General features: G+C 38.5%; 1 protein-coding gene across 6 annotated transcripts in view; it reads left to right on the top strand.

The window, feature by feature from the left end:
- Positions 1 to 890: 890 nt before the first annotated feature.
- NLGN1 (neuroligin 1) overlaps positions 891 to 20,358 on the top strand; it is a 752,559-nt gene continuing 733,091 nt past the window's right edge. For 3 of the 6 annotated variants that reach the window (XM_068964314.1, XM_068964304.1, XM_068964288.1), the window contains exon 1: positions 891 to 1,383. In XM_068964314.1, coding sequence (XP_068820415.1) covers positions 891 to 1,383 — 493 coding nt within the window. Of the gene's footprint in view, positions 1,384 to 1,816; positions 1,877 to 20,358 lie in introns of all 6 variants that reach the window. The other 3 variants (XM_068964296.1, XM_068964280.1, XM_068964324.1) reach the window with 2 other exon arrangements.

Genomic DNA, 20,358 nt, shown 5'->3' with positions numbered 1-20,358 from the left:
ATTAGTTGCACTAAAATGATTATAGTTGAGCTAGCATTGGTTTTCTTGTTCCAAAATTATTTTTGTCTATCTGTATAAGATGGGATTGGGCCTATACTTTGTTTGTTTAATAAACATAGTCCTTCTTACAAAGTTTATTTCTAGTCCACTAATTCCCTACCAATATTTTTTTAAAAAGGTTTTCTGCTATTGAGTTCTAATTTTTAGTATATTTGATGATTAATACTGTGGTTCCATAAAATGATTGAAGATCTTCAATAAAGGAAAAATTTAACATAAGCCTTCAGTATTTAAGAAAAAACTGTATTGTGAAATGCTCCTGACACTGTATATTTTGACAAGAGCTGCTTTCTGTTAAATGTGTATAAAGTCAGGAGGAAAGTATCTCAATATTCTAATACTCAGTTATTTTACCTGTCATCTTACATCAAACCATAATTTTCCTGTGGTAGCATTTAACTCACCTGACTCCAGCCACTATTAATGTATTTCTGTAGCTTGTAAAACATCTAGTTATCACTCAGTCTATTTTAGCTTGTTTGTACTAATTATTTATTTTCATTTTCTCTAGGATATAGACCTGCAGCTAACTGGATTTGATTTGTAAGCGGGAAATGTACAGTCAGTGGCCACTCTCACCACACTGCTACGATGGAAAACAGAATAGTCAATAGGATATGGTCTGATAAATAGTGATGATTGAAGATGCTACTTCAATACACGTGAAATCAATGGATATACTGACTGCACGAAGAGCTTTCTGAGCTTTTCTTGACAAACTCGCCTTTAAGAAATCAAAGGTGTAGTCTACCAATATACGGTTTTTCTCAAGTGGATACAAATACCTGTGACTCACTGTAACCAGACAACTGTACAACTAATGTGGGACCATGGCAGTGCCCAGATGCACATGGCCAGATTATGTTTGGAGAGCAGTCATGGCCTGCTTGGTACACAGGGGGTTGGGTGCTTCATTGACTCTTTGTGTGTTAAGCTGTTTGCTTCACGCTGCCCATGTGCTCACACAAAAATTGGATGATGCAGACCCATTGGTGACTACCAACTTTGGCAAAATAAGAGGGATCAAGAAAGAACTCAATAATGAAATTTTGGGTCCTGTTATTCAGTTTCTTGGTGTTCCATATGCAGCCCCACCAACAGGGGAACATCGTTTTCAGCCTCCAGAACCACCATCTCCTTGGTCAGACATCAGGAATGCTACTCAGTTTGCTCCTGTCTGCCCCCAGAATATCATTGATGGCAGATTGCCGGAAGTCATGCTTCCTGTGTGGTTTACTAATAACTTGGATGTGGTTTCATCGTATGTACAAGACCAGAGTGAAGATTGCCTGTATTTAAACATATACGTCCCAACTGAGGATGGTGAGTTTACTACAGGAAAAACAGGGAGATATATTTATATTTCTCTTTTTTATTTTAACGATATTAATTTTTATGTACTGATAGCATGCATGGCTTTTCCTGTTGGCATGTAGACATATTTTACATGCGTGCATGCCGCTCTGTTTATGTGTGTTAGTGTCTCTGTTCTTATTTTTCCCTGTGCCTACTCCTTTTCTTTCCTCTGCAGCACGTATATTTAGGTAGAAATGGGTTCCTAATTTCCATTTCTTACCGAATGACTTCTGAGAAGATGCATCAACATTTCTCCATTGCATGTGCAGACTCAGCGAAGCTGGGGATCTCTCGCACTCAGTAAATGCAGGAGCATATTAAGTTAGATAGTGGTGTTGCATGTTCCGGCGGTCTGTGATGGAGCGCCATGTTATTTTCTAGTCTTCTATTCATTTTTCAGTAAAAAGAATATCCAAGGAATGTGCCAGAAAACCCGGCAAGAAAATATGTAGAAAAGGAGGTATGTATAAAAGTGGAAATAAAAAAATGGGGGAAACAGCTTGCAGAGGAGGAACAAGATATTCTCCCTAAGGATGATTTGCTGATGCTGGAAGTGAATGGCTAGGTGAAACCTGGAATTTAATGAAGGCTGTCAAAGAATAGAAAGATGGTTGAGGAGAGCTCTAGCTGACTAGACATTGACAAAGCTCCTTGGTGGAGCCTTGTGTTGGTGCTGGTAGCATGGGCAGGATTTGAATCTCTGCTTTGAGTTTGGGTATAGAGAAGATACTTAGGTAAATACATTGCCGGCAGGGTAACCAAAGATATTCCTTCCTAGCTTGTCAACTTGATTCTCCGAACCTTTTTTTTTTTTTTTTAACAGATAATAGATTCCTGTTTCTTTTATAGGAAACAGGTCACAAAAACCTAGTTTTTGTTTGTTTATCCTTAGTTCTCTCTGAATATCCTATGAACTTTCTCATATAAGAGTAAATTTGCTGTAACTATTGGGCAATCACCGTTATTAACTAATGGTATATTTTCCCAGACAGTCTTCCTATTTTCAGTCATTCCTCCAGAAAAAAAAAAAAAAGAGATTTGCAGCTTTTTATACTAAATATTTACAGTCTTAAAATTGCTTTAACATTTTTATATTTATGTTAAACAATTTAAAACATAGGGAAGAACATGATTCAGAAGCTACAATTAAATCAACCTTCAAATCATCCTCTAGCCAGATTGAGCAAATGTAGACACTGACAGCTGCAAGCTTGCATCTGAATGTAGCTTGTCCACACTCCGTTTTTATATAACATCCAGTAAATCACTCATAGGAGAGTATGATTTTCTCTGGCAGTAAATTATCTAAGTGTTATTTTGACCTTATTATAACTTTGCCGAATTTTCAATCTTCATACAGAAGTCATATTAATATTCTAGTGCTGGACATTCTGTCTCTGTATGCACTTCTAATCTCCTGGCTGGACCAAGTCAGATTTCATTACAACATCCTTGTGGGGTGGGGAGTGTCTAAACTGTTTGTTTTTACTGCAATTGCATTATCTGGAAGAAGCTTCATATAACCAAGTCCGCAATTGTAGATCAGAAGTATTTGGATTAATTGGAGTTTTGTTTTGTTTTTGTTCTTATTTCTTTGGTTAGACTCATAGAACTGGATTTAACCTTCATTTTATTATTAATGTCATGATTTGGGCTGAAAGAATAGTATACTTAAGAAGGTGGATATGGAGGCAACAAAGATGTTTTAAATAACTCTAAAAAAAAAGTCTCTTGTTTTTTCCCAAATGAGAATAACTGCAGTAATTTACATGCTTTCAACTAATGTACAGTACTGCAGTAGTTATTATTATGCAGCTTATCAAGTATGTGTAATTAGCTAAGTGACTTTCGCCTCCTATCACAAAGATGTTGATTTACAAAGTCATAAATAAAGATGCTATTGAAGAATGCATAAATAGAGCATAATACATAAAAATGTGTACAATCAAAAAATGATAAGGACATCAAAAGGTAAGCTAGTGAGAAAGTGACCTTTCTTCTCATACAACTTCAGAAGGAAAAGGATTTGTTAAAAAATTATCTTTCATTGTCCTTTAGATTGTTGGTTCCATCTGCTTTATGAGACAGTTGGCAAGAAGTATGTAAGCTGTGCTATTTACTTTGGCAAACTTTGAACTAATTTATAATTAGCCTGAGGACAAGATCTATAGATACCTACATCAGTCTGTGTTGTTTATAGTCCACATCTATTGTGTTTTTATATTAAGAATTCTAAAAACTTGGTTTACTTTGGTATTCACTATATTATTAATAATTTATGCTTACTTATTTGCTACTTTTATATTATCCTAGAATCTAAATAACAAAAATTTTAATGCAATTTTTTATAATTAATATTTTTTTAAAAAAGAAAATAAATTTTAGAGCTAGTCTTTTACATAGAGCAGTTGAATTTTTTCCCCAAACTTTCACCTTTTTTTTTTTTCTTTTTTTTATCATGAAGTGTCTATTTAGGTCATTTCCAGAAATCATGTTTTCCTGGTTGAAAAATATTAATCATTTCATGTGTATGTATATACAAATATATATATTGCAAATAGACTGTGAGTTCTTCAACAACATTCTGGAAGTTTATAAAGGATGATTTAGGGAGTATAGGAGTAGTTGTGTTGCATTTTATCTAGGTACCAATAAAATTCTGGCTTATTATTCATCTCTTTTTTTTAAATTGTGTTTGGTCATCTGCAGAGGCAGAGGGACTCCTACCCTTGTGTCAATCTGTTTATGCTGTATTCATTCAAAAATATTCCTTATTTGCCTGTTATAGGCACTGTCAGTAATGAATGAAACAGAGTTCTCTCCTCCTATAGAACTTACATTCAAGTAAGTTTACAAAGAACAAATATTTTCTACACTTTTAATGTGTATGAGAGGAAGAAATCTTATTTCTCTAAGAGATGCCTTGCTGTGATTTTTAAATAAAGTCTTTATAAGATTTTTTTCCTGCACAAGTGAAGAAAAAACCATATTTTTACCAATCGGCTTCCTCTCATTTACGACAGGTCCCAGTTGTACCCTTTAATCCATCTTTTTAAATTTCCCATGATAGTTTTAGCCATATGTTAATTACTCTCTAGATATTTCTTTAGGGTTTTATCCTTGCAAAATTGAAAGAAAGGATTAATGCTTAAAATGAGATGACTGCCAACACTTGGCCACATGGGCAGATGATATGTGATATAAATTGGAATTTGGATATAGAGTACTGACATCTTATCACCAAAACTTTATGAAGAAAGTATATGACTGCCCTTACTTTAGAAATATGAAAGTAGGTTCTGTGAATACTTTTAAATAGTACATGTGTTTTCTCACTGTCCAAAGATTCCGGCATAGTCCTCTTGACTGCAATCAGGAGTAGCTTTAGTTTGCTCATGTTTCATTTTTGCATTCTCTAGTTTGCTCTCTTGTGAGAGTTGCCAACAAACAGGAATATGGTCAAATACTAGGCAGTAAACATGAGAAGGAAGAACAAGGGACCCAGAGAATCCACTGGAAATCAATTGGCTTACGGATACCCTAGAGATGTTTAGCTTTGTGTTTCTCCAGCACTTTGACTGTTATGTGCACAGCTCTTCTAAGGTGAATGCAGAATCAGTTTTCATTTCTGCACAAGTTTTTTTTACCCCAGTTTTACTGTGTAGAAAACTAGAATCTCTATATATGGCTCTGGTACATTTCTTGACTCCTTGGGAAGTTCATCCCTGATTTTCATAAATATTTTACTGTTCCATACTGTGTTCAGTAGTCTTTACCTGAGATACTATTGAATTCATTCAAGAGCCTTCTCCATAAAGTTAAGGTTTATTTGGTAGATTATTGAACATAGAAACTGGTATTTTCCTAATGATTTGTGTATAAAAGTGACTACTATTGTTGTCAGTGTGTTTAGGATTTTAAAGGGGAATTGTATTCCAGAATATTCTTTTTTCATGCTTATACAATTTTATCTAATTTCTTTCTTCACTTACCAAATGTTCATTGAGTCCTCACTCTGTGCTGGTTAGATTACCACTCTAGGTCCCCAAAATATATCAATAAAATATAAAAAGCAAAAACATCTTTACCCGCTTGGAGCTTATATCTTAGTGTATGGGACACACTCTAGATGATAAACACAATAAATGACTAAATTTAAAGGGTTTCAAAAGAGAGAAATTAACAGGGTATGGAGGCTTAAGTGTCTTGTGGAACATGAAAATAATAGTGTTGTCCTCTTTGGGTAAAGGTCTGAAGGAAATGAAATAAGTATATGAGGAAAGAACACAGCAAAGAGCAAGTACAAAGGTATTAAGATTAATTCTGCCTCCTGTATTTAAGGAACGACTGGGAGTATGGTGAATCTGGAAAGAGTATGGAGCGAGAGCAGCAATGATCTTTATATTAAAGAGGTCTTTATATTGACTTTAAATTGACTTCGAATATTGACTAATATATGACTTTATATTAAAGAGGTCATTCTGGCTGACATATTAAGAGTAGATTGTAGAAGAGTATGGAAAAACTGGGAGAGCAAATAAGAGGCTGTTGTAGTTTGAATCAGACATCAGCCGGATCCAGGCACAGACCAGACAAGCAAGAATAGAAGTGGAAGTCTTAATACATTACAGATATGTTTCTTAATCATTTGGTTATGGACTGTGAAAGTAAATGAACAGTCAGAGAAGATTCCTAGATTTTGATCTGAATACCTAGAAGAATAGACCTTTGACTGTATGGATCACAATAAACTGTGGAAAATTCTGAAAGATATGGGAATTCCAGACCACCTCACCTGCCTTTTCAGAAACCTATATGCAGGTCAGGAAGCAACAGTTAGATCTGGACATGGAACAACAGACTGGTTCCAAATAGGAAAAGGAGTACGTCAAGGTTGTATATTGTCACTCTGCTTATTTAACTTCTATGCAGATTACATCATAAGAAACGCTGGGCTGGAAGAAACACAAGCTGGAATCAAGATTACCAGGAGAAATATCAATAACCTCAGATATGCAGATGACACCACCCTTATGGCAGAAAGTGAAGAGGAACTAAAAAGCCTCTTGATGAAAGTGAAAGAGGAGAGTGAAAAAGTTGGGTTAAAATTCAACATTCAAAAAACGAAGATCATGGCATCTGGTCCCATCACTTCATGGGAAATAGATGGGAAACAGTGGAAACAGTGTCAGACTTTATTTTTCTGGGCTCCAAAATCACTGCAGATGGTGATTGCAGCCATGGAATTAAAAGACGCTTCTTGGCCCAGAGGTTAAAGCATCTGCCTGCAATGCGGGAGACCCAGTTTTGATCCCTGGGTCAGGAAGAGCCCCTGGAGAAGGAAATGGCAATCCACTCCAGGCAGTACTCTTGCCTGGAGAATCCCATGGAGGGAGGAGCCGGGTAGGCTACAGTCCATGGGGTCGCAAAGAGTCGGACACGACTGAGCGACAAACTACTAACTACTACTCCTTGGAAGAAAAGTTATGACCAACCTAGACAGCATATTGAGAGGCAGAGACATTACTTTGCCAACAAAGGTCTGTCTAGTCAAGGCTATGGTTTTTCCTGTGGTCATGTATGGATGTGAGAGTTGCACTGTGAAGAAAGCTGAGTGCCGAAGAATTGATGCTTTCGAACTGTGGTGTTGGAGAGGACTCTTGAGAGTCCCTTGGACTGCAAGGAGGTCCAACCAGTCCATTCTGAAGGAGATCAGCCCTGGGATTTCTTTGGAAGGAATGATGCTAAAGCTGAAACTCCAGTACTTTGGCCACCTCATGCGAAGAGCTGACTCATTGGAAAAGACTCTGATGCTGGGAGGGATTGAGGGCAGGAGGAGAAGGGGACGACAGAGGATGAGATGGTTGGATGGCATCACTGACTCAATGGACATAAGTTTAAGTGAACTCCAGGATTTGGTGATGGACAGGGAGGCCTGGCATGCTGCAATTCATGGGGTCACAAAGAGTCAGACACGACTGAGCAACTGAACTGAACTGAACTGAAGATGGAGAAAAAAAAACAACACAGAATACTTTTTTGGGGGGCACAATAGAAGGATGATGTTTACTTTTGAACATGTTCAGTTTGAGGTGACTCTATCCATGTATAGATTTCAAGGGACCAATTTGACATTCAGTAGAGAGATATATGTGGAGATACAAATTTGGAAGTCTTGTACTTTGGCCACCTGATGTGAATAACTGACTCATCGGAAAAGACCCTGATGGTGGGAAAGATTGAAGATGGGAGGAGAAGGGGATTACAGAGGATGAGATGGTTGGATGGCATCACCAAGTCGACAGACTTGAGTTTGAGCAAGCCCAGTGAGTTGGTGATGGACAGGGAAGCCTAGTGTGCTGCAGTCCATGGGGTCGCAGAGTCAGACACGACTGACTGCACTGAACTGAATTGTGATATAAAAGGTAAAATTTAAAGTTGTAAGACTGAGAATAAAAGGAATTGAATGAAAATAGAGGAAAGAAAATGATACCAAAGATTCATCCATGGGCCATTCCAACATGAAGAGGTCTGGAGGAAGAGAAGGAAGACTATGGAGACTAAGAAAGTATTACATGTAGATGAGAAGATGACAAGTAAACCAAGATATTTTTGTTGTCCTAGAAGCTAAGTAAAGAAAATGCATCAAAATAAAAAAGAGTGATTAATGCTACCAAATCAACTTTTGTGAGGTTATGTGGATCTGACATACTGGAGTGGGTAAAAGAGAATGGGTGAAGATCTGAAATCACTAAGCATAAATAATAATCTGAAGAAGTTTTGCTGTAAAAGTGAGCGGAAAAATGGGTGTATTAGGGACCATAGAGGTTGTTTTGTTGCTGTAGGTTAAGATAGAAGAAATAGAGAAATATTTGTGTATAGTTGGAATTAAAAATATAGGAGAAGGATGATAGACTTCTAGAATAATATCTTTAGAAAAAGATGGGTTCCAGTACACAGTTGGAGGTTTTGAATTAAAAAAAGCATACATAGGCAATTTAAATTAGCATGTAGCTAGGTGGAGTCCATGAGTATGAGTACATGGGAAGAAGTCATGGTATGATTCTGTTCTTATTGATCCTGTTTTAATTATTCAGTGCATAACATTAAGGCAAGTGGAGATAGAATTAACATTGTTGAGCTATTCATAAGTTCTAGACATTAGCCTTATTAGTTAATGTTACAACAATCCTATGAGATTCTTATTCCCACTTTATAAATGCAGAAATGGAGCACCAAGAAAGTTAATTATCCTGCCCAATGATATATAATCTGTTATCTGGCCAACTGTATTTCCTTTAAGGAGGTAACTTTAGAACAGAGGGAATAAAACAAAACAGTACAACAGCAGCAACAGCAATCTCATTTATCTGGGATCCCAGATCAAATGGAAAATGAAATTGATGGCCAGTTTGGTAGTGGAAAAATCACTGCATATTGGAATAAGTACAGCATCTGGATTGCTGGGGACTGAAGATGAATGGGAACCAAGATTAAACCAGAGATATGGCTTCATATTTGAATTAGTACCTTGGACACTTGTGGTTAAGACTTCTGAAAGCTAAACACTTTCAGCCAAAACTGTGAAATGAAGTATATCTAAGAGGGCTGTAAAGTTTTAAAAGAACAGCATCAATTGTCCCATTGTTTACTGACAGGCAGAGAATCTACCGAAGCTGATGATTAAAAGACTATTATAGTTGACCAATTCAGTTTTTCTGGAGAATAAATAACTTTTTTTTCTTATAGAAAGTTGGATTGAAATTGAAAACATATGATATGCCACCAGCAAAAAGAGCTATGCCAGGAAATAAACCCTCTGTAGAAAAGGCTTCCCTTTCTCTTACTCAGTATAATAATACATGTTTTAATATATTGATGTCACAAATAGAACATACTTCTAGCTTCAAAATTATGATGTAATCTTTGCTTTAATTTTACTTTCCATTACAGATTTTGTTGATAATCTTTTCACCTTTCATGTTTCTCCTTCCCTTCTTTTTCTTTCCATGGTGGTATTGGGTTGGTGAAAAAATTTGTTTGGGTTTTTCTGCACAATTTTGTGGGTAAACCTGATGAACTTTTTGGCCAACACAGTACATACATGCTAAGTAGTTTAGGAAATGACCAGCTTCAGAAATCACACCAGTCATACATTTCTTAGTAACAATCACATAATCTTCTTCTGGATTTGATAATTTAAAATTCTGGACTAGATGTGGAAGTATAATTTCCAGTCATAAGTCTTCACATAGTCTTTTGTAAGTGGACAGAATACTTTATGTAACACTCCCTATATTAGATTCCTAGGGCTGCTGTAACAAATTGCCATAAACTGTATGGCTTTATTTATTTATTTATTTTTATTTTACTTTATTTTGCTTTACAATACTGTATTGGTTTTGCCATACATCAACATGAATCTGCCATGGGTGTACCCTTGTTCCCCATCCTGAACCCCCCTCCCACCTCCCTCCCCATTCCATCTCTCTGGGTCATCCCAGTGCACAAGCCCCAAGCATCCTGTATCCTGCATCGAACCTAGACTGGCGATTCGTTTCTTATATGATCTTATACATGCTTCAACGTAATTCTCCAAAATCATCCCACCCTCTCCCTTTCCCACAGAGTCCAAAAAACTGTTCTATACATCTGTGTCTCTTTTGCTGTCTCGCATACAGGGTTATCATTATCATCTTTCTAAATTCCGTATATATGCGTTAGTATACTGTATTGGTGTTTTTCTTTCTGGCTTACTTCACTCTGTATAATCGGCTGCAGTTTCATCCACCTCATTAGAACTGATTCAAATGTATTCTTTTTAATGCCCAAGTAATACTCCATTGTGTATATGTACCACAGCTTTCTTATCCACTCATCTGATGAACAACTGAGATTATTCCCTCACTGTTATGGAGCTGAGAAGTCCAAAATCAAGGAGTTGGCAGATTTGGTTACTCTTGGAATCTCTGGAAATGGATCTTCCTGCTTCTCTCTCAGCTTCTGTTGGTGGCCAACAGTCACTGGTGTTCTCTGGCTTGCAGTTGGATTGCTCCAGTCTCTGCTTCTGTTGCTACCTGGTCTTCTCTGGGTGTCTCCTAGTGTCTCTGTGTTGTCACATGGTCTTCTCACAAGGACACCAATCATAAGATTTATGGCCCATCCCAATCCAGTGTGACTTCATCCTGATTACATTTTCTGAACCCTATTTCCAGACAAGATCATTTCCTTGCTAGGGTTGCTGTAACAAAACACCACACACTGCATGATTTACAGAGCAGAAAATTTTGGTCTCACAGTTTTAAAGCCTGGAAATCTGAGATCAGGACACTGGCATGGTTGGTTCTTTCTGAGGGCTGTGTGGAAGATGCTGTTCTGGGTCTCTTCCCCCTGGCTTGTAGATGGCTATCTTCTCCCTGTATCTTCACATGGCATTCTCCCTTTCTCTCCTGAGGCATGGTTGACATGCAACATTATATTAGCTTCAGGTGCACAGCATTATGATTTGATATTTATATATACTGGAAAATAATCAACACAATAATTCTAGTTAGCAACCAGCCCCAAACATGGTTACATTTTTTTTTCTTATGATGAGAAGTTTTATGATTTACTCTTACCAACGTTCACACATATAATACAATATTATCATCTATAGTCACCTTGCCATACCTCACATCCTAGTAACTGGAAGCTTGTACCTTTGACCCCCACCTTCACCTATTTCACCAGTGCCTCACCCCAGCCACCCTCTATCTGGAACCTTTCTTTCATTGTTTTGCTTGTTTGATTTTTTAATTGCACATTTATAAGTGAGTGTTTGTCTTTCACTGACTTAGTTCCCTTAGTATAATGCCCATCCGTGCTGTCTCAAATGGCGAGGTTTCATTTTCTATGGCTTAATAGTATTCTGTTGTCGATTTATGTATCAGTGGATACTTAGGTTGTTTCCATATCTTGGCTGTTGTAAGTGATGCTGCAGTGAACATGTGCGTACATCATTTTGAATGAATGTTTTCGTTTTCTTCAGATAAATGCCCAGAAAAAGAACTGCTAAATTATATGGTAGTTCTATTTTTTTTTTTTTTTTGAGGATCCTCCACGTTGTCTTCCGTAGTGTCTGCACCAATTGACATTCTCACCAACAGAGGGCAAGGGTTCCCTTTTCCCAATATCCTTGCCAACAATTTCTGTTAGTTTAGCCATTCTGATAGATATGAGATGATGTCTTGTTGTAGTTTTAATTTGTATTTCCGTGGTAATTAGTGATGTTGAACATCTTCTTGTACACTTTTTGGTCATCTGTATGTCTTCTTCAGAAAAAATATCTATTCAGATCCTCTACCTGTTTCTTAATTGGATTTTGGGGTGTTTTTTGTTATTGAATTATTAAATTACCCCTTTTTATGAAGATACTGATCATTTTGTGTTGGAGCCCATCCTAATGACCTCCTCTTAACTAATTATATCTGTAAGACCCTATTTCTAAATAAGGTCATGTTCTGAGGTAGTTAGCCTTAGGACTTCAGCACATGAATTTTGGGGTAACAGAGGTTCTAGTTGGACATGAATTCTTTAAGTATGCCATGAGCTTTTCCATTTTTTTCATTCACATTGAATCCCAGAAAGATCTCAAAATGGTAATTATACCCATTCTGTAGTTGAAAAATTATGGCTTGTTGGGGTTAAATAACTCACTCAAGGTCACATGGCTGCTAGTTAGGCATGCTGACACTCCTTTTCAAATAAAAACTCGAATTTAACTTGATATCCCGTCTCTTCAGTCAAATTTAATTTGCCATCCAGATTCTCTCTTCTGTACTTAGAAGTTTCTTTAATTTGTGTTTAAGTAGTTTTCTATCAAGATTGCATACTATGCATTAATTTAGATACTTTTAAGTGTTTAAGTGTTTGACTTTGTGTAGACAAAATGATTCAGATTTTTTTTTTTAATTCTTTGAATTTTAAGCATCTTATACAGATGGTTGCTTAGATGCACACACAGTTTTAGTTAAGATTAAGATCTTACAAATTAAAGCTCCGGTAGCATTGATTTTCAATACTGTTTCACTTATCATATTTAGGAAATTGGACCAAGTTCTTTTCAAAATAATTTTTAATTAAAGAGCTATTTCTTTGTTTAATCCAATGCATCTGATATCTATGTAATGATAGCATTAGAGCAATTTAATTATAGCCCACAAATTTCATTGACATGTGAAACTTTTTATAAAAATCAGTAATAAACAATGACAAAAAGTGATACAAAAGCATCTTTCCTCTCTTCTTTTTGGCTCGCATTCTGTTTTTCCAAAAAACTTCTGGGCTCCTCTTCTAGAATCTTCTTTCCAGCTTCTCTAAGTGGAAGGAGAAAGAGAGGACAGAGGGATAAGTGTGTATAGCACAGTAATGACACAGGGCAAATATAACCCTTTCTCGTTGATATGAAGCAACTGTAAGTATTGCTGCTGCTAGGAAATGAAGAGGGAGCCCTAGGTAAACTTATTAATAATATTTATGCTCCTGATTTGGATTCCTTGGTCTCTCAGGTATAGATATGTCCCCAGTGAAGGGGGTCTGTGGAAAGAGGAATGCCTCTAGCTAGTGGTCACACTGCACTCCTGCTAAGTTCCCACTCAGCATCCTCTTCAAGCTCAGCATCCTTTCAGGTAATGAACAGGTCAGGCCTCAGTTTGCAGCTCTAAGCTTTAACCAGAGAATGGATAGGTCCTTTTGGTGCAGTAATTTATAAGCCAGGCAGGTTCTGAGCTGCCTCTGAGCTAGGCAGCCACCTCGCCTGCCAGCGCCTCTGTTGACCCACACCCAAGTCTCCACCATCACACACTGCCATGCTCCTTCCCATTCATGGCGCCAGCACAGCTTGACTTTCATTCCTTACACATATAGGGAGAGACTACCTACAGTTCCAAGATTTCTTTAAAAAGGAGGAAGGGATTCTGTTGCTTAAAAAATTCTGGAAGTCATTTATTTAGGTAATTAACTTTATTTCAATGAGAACTGAAATATTTATAAATTTGGATACAGAAGAGGAATTTTTTCTGTAATGACCATTGAAAATATTTTGTATTCCAACTCCAAAAGAGCAAGGATGAGATTTTTTTTTTCACATTTTTAATTTATGGAGATCTTTGGTCATCTGTGCTGTCTAGCAAAGGCTTTTTGAGGGAAACACACATATACACATATGCATACATATGTACACACATGTAAAACCTTGTAGAATATTTCCTGAGGTCTCAGATTGTCATTAATGGAATCTTTGACTATCAAAACAGTGCTTTCTCCTATCTATCTATCTATGTATCTATCTATCTGTCTCTTATTAATTTATTATCTCTTTGGTGTTGATCCTGCTTTGCTCTGTTTTGTTGTACATCCAGAAGACCCTGCATCAGATTTCATACATGGCTGTCCCCTCTCCCTCTGTCTGAGCCCACCGTGGATAAAGCACTCATGTCCAGAACTCAGCTGGAGGCTCAGTATGGCAGGACACATCCTTTGCCCTCAGGGAGCTTAAACAGCCACTGCAGCTGGCAAGTAATAAGAAACACAGGACATTTTTGTTAGTGACCATGTCAGTATGAGCAAGTAAATATAAGCCTGATCTTTACTGAAATCTCAAAACCAAATCAGGGAACGGTTGTTCCTGTGGAAAAAAATAAAAAAGGTAATGATGCTGATATTTGGCACTGTGTTCCCTGTAATAAAACATTTAATTAAATCTTTAAATGTGTATGGAACACAAAATATGCACATCAGAATAAAACACATCAGGCATAACCAACACTATAATTATATCAGCCCTGTTGCCTGAGCCCACCTTTGTTGCTCTGCCAACAAGCAGTGGTTTAAAACTTTCTGTCCATCTGTTAAAATAAATAAATAAATAAACAGCCTATGCTGTACCTATACAAATCTCTAAAGCTTGGGAATGCTTTGGCTACTGATACAACAGCTGCTGAGTTTCTGGGCTGCAGGCTGTCTCTCCTAGAGGTAAATTAACAGCTGCTGCTCTGTGGTTCTTTCCACACTTTGGTTGAGCGTCTACTCTCATAGGCCCAGGAGATAACAAAGGTGCATGTATGCGTGCTCAGTTGTGTCTGACTCTGTCATCCCATGGACTGTAGCCCTCCAGGCTCCTCTGTCCATGGAATTTTCCAGGCAAGAGTACTGGAGTGGGTTGCCATTCCCTTCTCCAGGGGATCTTCCCGACCCAAGGATCGAACCCGTGTTTCCTACATCTCCTGCATTGGCAGGTGGATTCTTTACCTGCTAAGCCATCTGGGATGAAAGGGGCATTAAAGAGCTGTTCTCAAAGTATTCCGTATCTTGTGGGGGTAGCAAATACAGCAAGAGAAAACAAGGTAGTAAGCACCCTGAGGAAGGGACGCAAGAAGCATTATGGGAACACATAGGAGAGGTATCCATGTTTAGAGATGTCTTGTGATAGAAAGTTGTCCTTGATGTGAGCACCCAGGTAAGACTATGGTTGTCCCTGCATGCCTTCAAAGGTGACTGTGGCCTGTGTGACCATTTTGCTGAGTAATTCTGGATTAAAATATTTCTGCGTACTTATTTCAAATGCTTATTTGCTTGTTTATTTGTGGATGTGGATATGTAAGTATAAGTGTCTCCACCTTCTTTGCCCTAATAGCAATTATCTTTTGCTATTTTTATCACTTTACCAGGCTTTAGAAACACTACCTGCCAGCTTCTGGGGTACTGAATCTGATCTGTCATGGGTTGGGAAACGAAACAATCACAGTTACGAAAAAGGAAAAATAAACTTGTTCATGAGATTAAAACAAATAGTCTTGAAATGACTGTCTCTATTACAAGTAATATATAACAATTTAAATACATTTGTTCAAAGATTTTTTTTAACAAATTTTATGTTATGAATAACTGAGGCTCTTGAAGATGTAGTCTTTAAGTAAGTGAGGTGTTTCCTCATTGTGAAGCTATAGGAGCCAACCCTGTCCTCATGAGGTGACCCCTCAGGAATGTGTGAAGATATCACTTCCTCCTCCTACTCAGGACACTGCAGACTTATCCTTCCATGTCAGTGTAATCTTTCCTTCCTTCCTTCTCCAAGTTCCTCATCACAATCTAGAATCTCCATAATGTCTTGCCTGAGCCACTACAATAGCCTTATAAGGGGTCTTTCTATTCCCATTTCTGCTCCTGCAATGCATTCTGCACAGAGGGGCCAATGTGACCATGAAAGACTGAAATCAGTTGCTATGGCCCCTTGCTTGTCCCCTCAGGGGCTTCCTATTTCTTTTAGAATAAACGTAGGACCCCTGACCATGGTCTATGAGATCTTCCATGATGATTCCTGCCCACCTCTGTCCATGTCTTCTTCCATATATTTCACCCTTGCTTTCTAGATTCTGGCCTTACTGATCCCTTTTTGATTACTGGAATAGCCAGTGTGTGTGTGTGTGTGTGTATGTATGTATGTGTATATATATATATATATATTTTTTTTTTTTGCTTTCTTTTTAAAAAATTAATTTATTTTTATTTGAAGGATAATTGATTTATAATATTGTGTTTGTTTCTGCCATATATCAACATGAATCAGCCACAGGTGTACATATGTCCCCTCCCTTTGAACCTCCCTCCCACATCCCACCCCATCACACCCCTCTAAGTTACAGAGAACCAGATTTGAGCTACCTCTTCCCTCATACAGCAAATTCCCATTGCTGCTGCTAAGTCGCTTCAGTCGTGTCCGACTCTGTGTGACCCCATAGGCGGCAGCCCACCAGGCTCCCCTGTCCCGGGGATTCTCCAGGCAAGAACACTGGAGTGGGTTACCATTTCCTTCTCCAATGCATGAAAGTGAAAAGTGAAAGTGAAGTCGCTTTCAAATTCCCATTGGCTATCTGTTTTACATATGGTAATCTATATGTTTCAATCCTACTCTCTCAATTCGTCCCACCACTTTCTGTCCTGCCTCAGGACCTTTGTACTTGCTGCTCCTGTTACCGTGAATGTACCATGACTACCTCTTTTGCAAAGTCTTGGGCAAAATGCCACCTTATCAAAGTAGCCTTTGATGAACATTCTGTTAAGTTAACCTCACCTCACACCTTTCCTCTGGTTATTGTCTTACATCCCCTTGGTTATCTCCTGCCTTACATTTTTATCTCTATATGAAATTAGCTTGTTCATTTATGAGCTTACATGTATTCTGTCAGCCCCAGAAGAACATTTCTCTTCTTCACTGCTCTATGCTCAGTACTCACAAGGGATTCAATAAACATTATTCCAAAACATAAACATCCTTGAGAAATAATGTACTTTGTTGGAGAAAATCTTTGTCTCCCACCATCTGCATTTCTTTGAGTAATGTTATCATTCTTCACCTGACAGAGCAAGTAAGAATTTATACTGTTTCTCTCTGCTAAGAAATCACTATGTGTTTATGGCTCCCAAAATGAAGAAAATTTCAAAGCCAACACCAGAGTCCTTAACTGAGAAATAACAGTGTTCAGTGGTTCAGTCTGTGACAGATATAACCTGGATTCCATTGCAGGGGCCCTTGGGCCCGAGTGGCTGCCAACAGCCAAGGCTCTTGGCTTTCTGCCTATGCACGTTTCTGCCAGCCTTATTGCCTCTGCACTGAATTTATATTTTAATACAGAACGCCAACAACGCATTTGTGTAATAGGAGCACAGAGAATGATTTTCCTTTTCCAGGCCAGCAGCTTCATTTTCCCTTCCCACCTTCTAATTTAATTTCCTTTCCCTCTTACCCAACTCCAGGTTCCCTCCTGTGACAAATATATTTTCTTTTGTAATTATTTCACTTTCTTTTTCCTTGTTCTACCATCTACTTCTATGATAGGCCTTCTCACCACTGTTTCTATTAAGACATTTCATTTGAGGTTCATTTCATTTGAGGTTATTCAAGAGGCGATGCCTGAGTGCTAGATGAGATAAGAAGAGGTCTAACTGGATTTGCTTAAGGGATTTTCTATTTGGTATGAAATAACTCCTCCAGGGACCTGTTCTGGGGAGCTCTTTCCTTAGGATTTAGCCTCCCATTTGGTTAGGTCATGTCACCATTAACATGTTAATGAACCCAAAGGGTTATTTAGCCCTTTCCTCTTTTATTAGGCATTCGCAACTACTGACTTTCCTACAAAAAAAAACAGATATCTCTATAAAATGAGGCAAACCAGAGAATGAGACCTTCCAATATGTACAGAATCATAGGCAGAATTGTGGGGACAAAGTTTGTACCCTAAGAGGACTGATGAAGGCATATTTTGAGCCTGACGGATAAGGGGTGCTTAGATTACTGAGATCAGAGAAGGCAGTGACACCCCACTCCAGTACTCTTGCCTGGAAAATCCCATGGACAGAGGAGCCTGGTGGACTGCAGTCCATGGGGTCGCTGAGAGTTGGACACGACTCAGTGACTTCACTTTCACTTTTCACTTTCATGCATTGGAGAAGGAAATGGCACCCCACTCCAGTGTTCTTGCCTGGAGAATCCCAGGGACAGTGAGCCTGGTGGGCTGCCATCTATGGAGTTGCAGAGTCGGACATGACAAGGGAATTAGCAGCAGCAGATTACTGAGATAACTGGAGAGGTCAGTGACTTTTCTAGTGGATGGTGGAGGCTGGATCTTGGGCAGTTCAAGGTGAAGAGGCATAGTAAGCGCATGGTAGACCTGGAATGTCACAGTTTAGTTGAGAGTGAGAGAAATCTGGCAGTAATATAGACTAAATATGTATTTCAGAACACATTGTGGAGCTGATGAGAAGATGTTAGATTCCTGGTAGGGCTGGCTTCATAGGAGGGTAGTCTGTGCGGTCAAACTGATTCCTGTACTCAGAACAGCTTCACACTTAGTAAAATTTTCTACTGTAGCCATCTTGAAATTTGTAAGACTTTTTGAACAAGGGATTTAACATTTTCATTTGGCATTGGGCCTCACAAATTATGCAGCCAGTCCTGCTCCTTGGCTTTGCTGGGGTTTTCCCCATTCTGAATACCCATAGATGCTCTTGTAATTCTGAGATATGGTAGAACAGAAGCCCTCTGTGCAAGTTGGAAAGTTTGATTAAAACTGTCAACTATTAAAGCACTCTGAACGTTTGTGTGTGTGGCCTTACAGTTCCCTTCACATCTAAGGAGAACAATGGAAAAGGGACATGTTGTAATTTGGGAAAATAAAAGGTCTGTTTTTCTCTTATTCCTCTTTTTATGCATTTGTTCATTCTTTTATGAAATGGTTATTAAGCATCTAATTTGTCCTAGGGTCTATACTAGAAACTGAGGATAAAAACTGGTATTTACTGATTTTTTTTTTAAATTTTATTGATATTTGCCTGTAAGGGACGATCAAACAAGGAATAATAATGATAATAATTGTTATAATAGCTACCACTTGTGCAGTCCGTCATGAGCTAGTCATTGTTTTGAGTGAGTGAGTGAAGTTGCTCAGTCGTGTCCGACTCTTTGTCAGGCTCCTCCCCCATGGGATTCTCTAAGCAAGAGTACTGGAGTGGGCTGCCATTTCCTTCTCTAGGGGATCTTCCCAACTCAAGGATCGAACCCGGGTCTCCTGCATTCCAGGCAGACGCTTTAACCTCTGAGACACCAAGGAAGAATTAAATATTAATTTAATTCTTACAAAAGCCCTACAAAGTTGTAACTGTTAGTTTCCCTGCTTTACTGATGAGAAGTGTGAGACATGGGTAGGTTACATAAACTGTCTGAGATTGCACAGCTAGAGAATGGTAGAGCAAGGATTCAAAATTAAGCAGCTCAACTCCTTTAACTGTGCCCTTAGTTACTAGTATAACAGATGTCAGAGGTGCTTTGAGGGAAGTAAATATATAGGTTGTGTGTGGCCAGGTGCTGCCCCAAGGAGGGAAAGGCTAGTTTGATCTTGGATGGGAGCTGGAGAGAAATGGGTTTATAATCATTGTCTTGCTTGAAATGAACTGTGAAGCATGTGGAAGCGGCCCATCTCCTGAGCAAAATGATCTGGGGTGAGGAAGAGGGAGTTTTGCCAGATAGAGAGCAACATGTAATCAGAGGGTGCATGAGAGAGAAACCTTGATAAGGCAGCTCCCAGATCTTCATGTCCAAGGATTTTGGAGGTTTTATCTAGGTGATGGCGGGTCATTAAACATTTTGAACAAAGGCTTCACCTGATTGGATGAGCACTTTAGAATATTCTCTCTGACAACAGTGTAAATTATAGAATCCCTGGTTGAAACACCCCAGCAGAGATGACCAGAGGGCTCTTGTAATGGGTGTTAGTGACCATGCAGGCCTTACCAAAAGCAATGCCTGGAGGGTAGAAAGGAGGAAATGAAGGTTAGAAGATGATTATTGACAACCTGATAGAATTCGCAGGTTCAATGGTATTGGGAGGGCTGAAGAAGGGATGGAGCACAGGATGTCTCACTGCCCAGTGCCTCCCTTCCTGACTCATTGCCCTTACTTCCCATAACCAGCCATCCTGACCATGCTTTTTCACCAGGACTCAAGAGGGAAAGACAGGATCAAGAGTGAGTTAGAATAAAGAAATGAAGTTTGATAAAAAGCAAAGTGTCAATGGCAGAGAGGAAAGATAAAAGGAAAAAAAAAGAGTCGCAGATAACAAACAGAACAGGATAGAACACTGAACAAATTTTTAATCTCTCATATGCCAAATGTGAGGAAAACTGAAAATAATGTCATATATATAGTGGTGGTTTAGTCACTAAGTTGTGTCCAACTCTTGTGACACCATGGACTGTAGCTTGCCAGGCTCCCCTGTCCATGAGATTCTCTAGTCAAGAGTACTGGAGTGGGTTGCCATTTCCTTCTCCAGGGGATCTTCCTGACCCAGGAATCAAGCCCAGGTCTCTTGCATTGCAGGCAGTTTCTTTACTGGCTGAGCTACAAGG

Source organism: Capricornis sumatraensis, chromosome 1, assembly GCF_032405125.1.
Source record: "Capricornis sumatraensis isolate serow.1 chromosome 1, serow.2, whole genome shotgun sequence".
Taxonomy (NCBI): Eukaryota; Metazoa; Chordata; class Mammalia; order Artiodactyla; family Bovidae; genus Capricornis; species Capricornis sumatraensis.
Note: the sequence above shows the minus strand (reverse complement) of the source record. Positions and strands in the feature narration are given on the sequence as shown.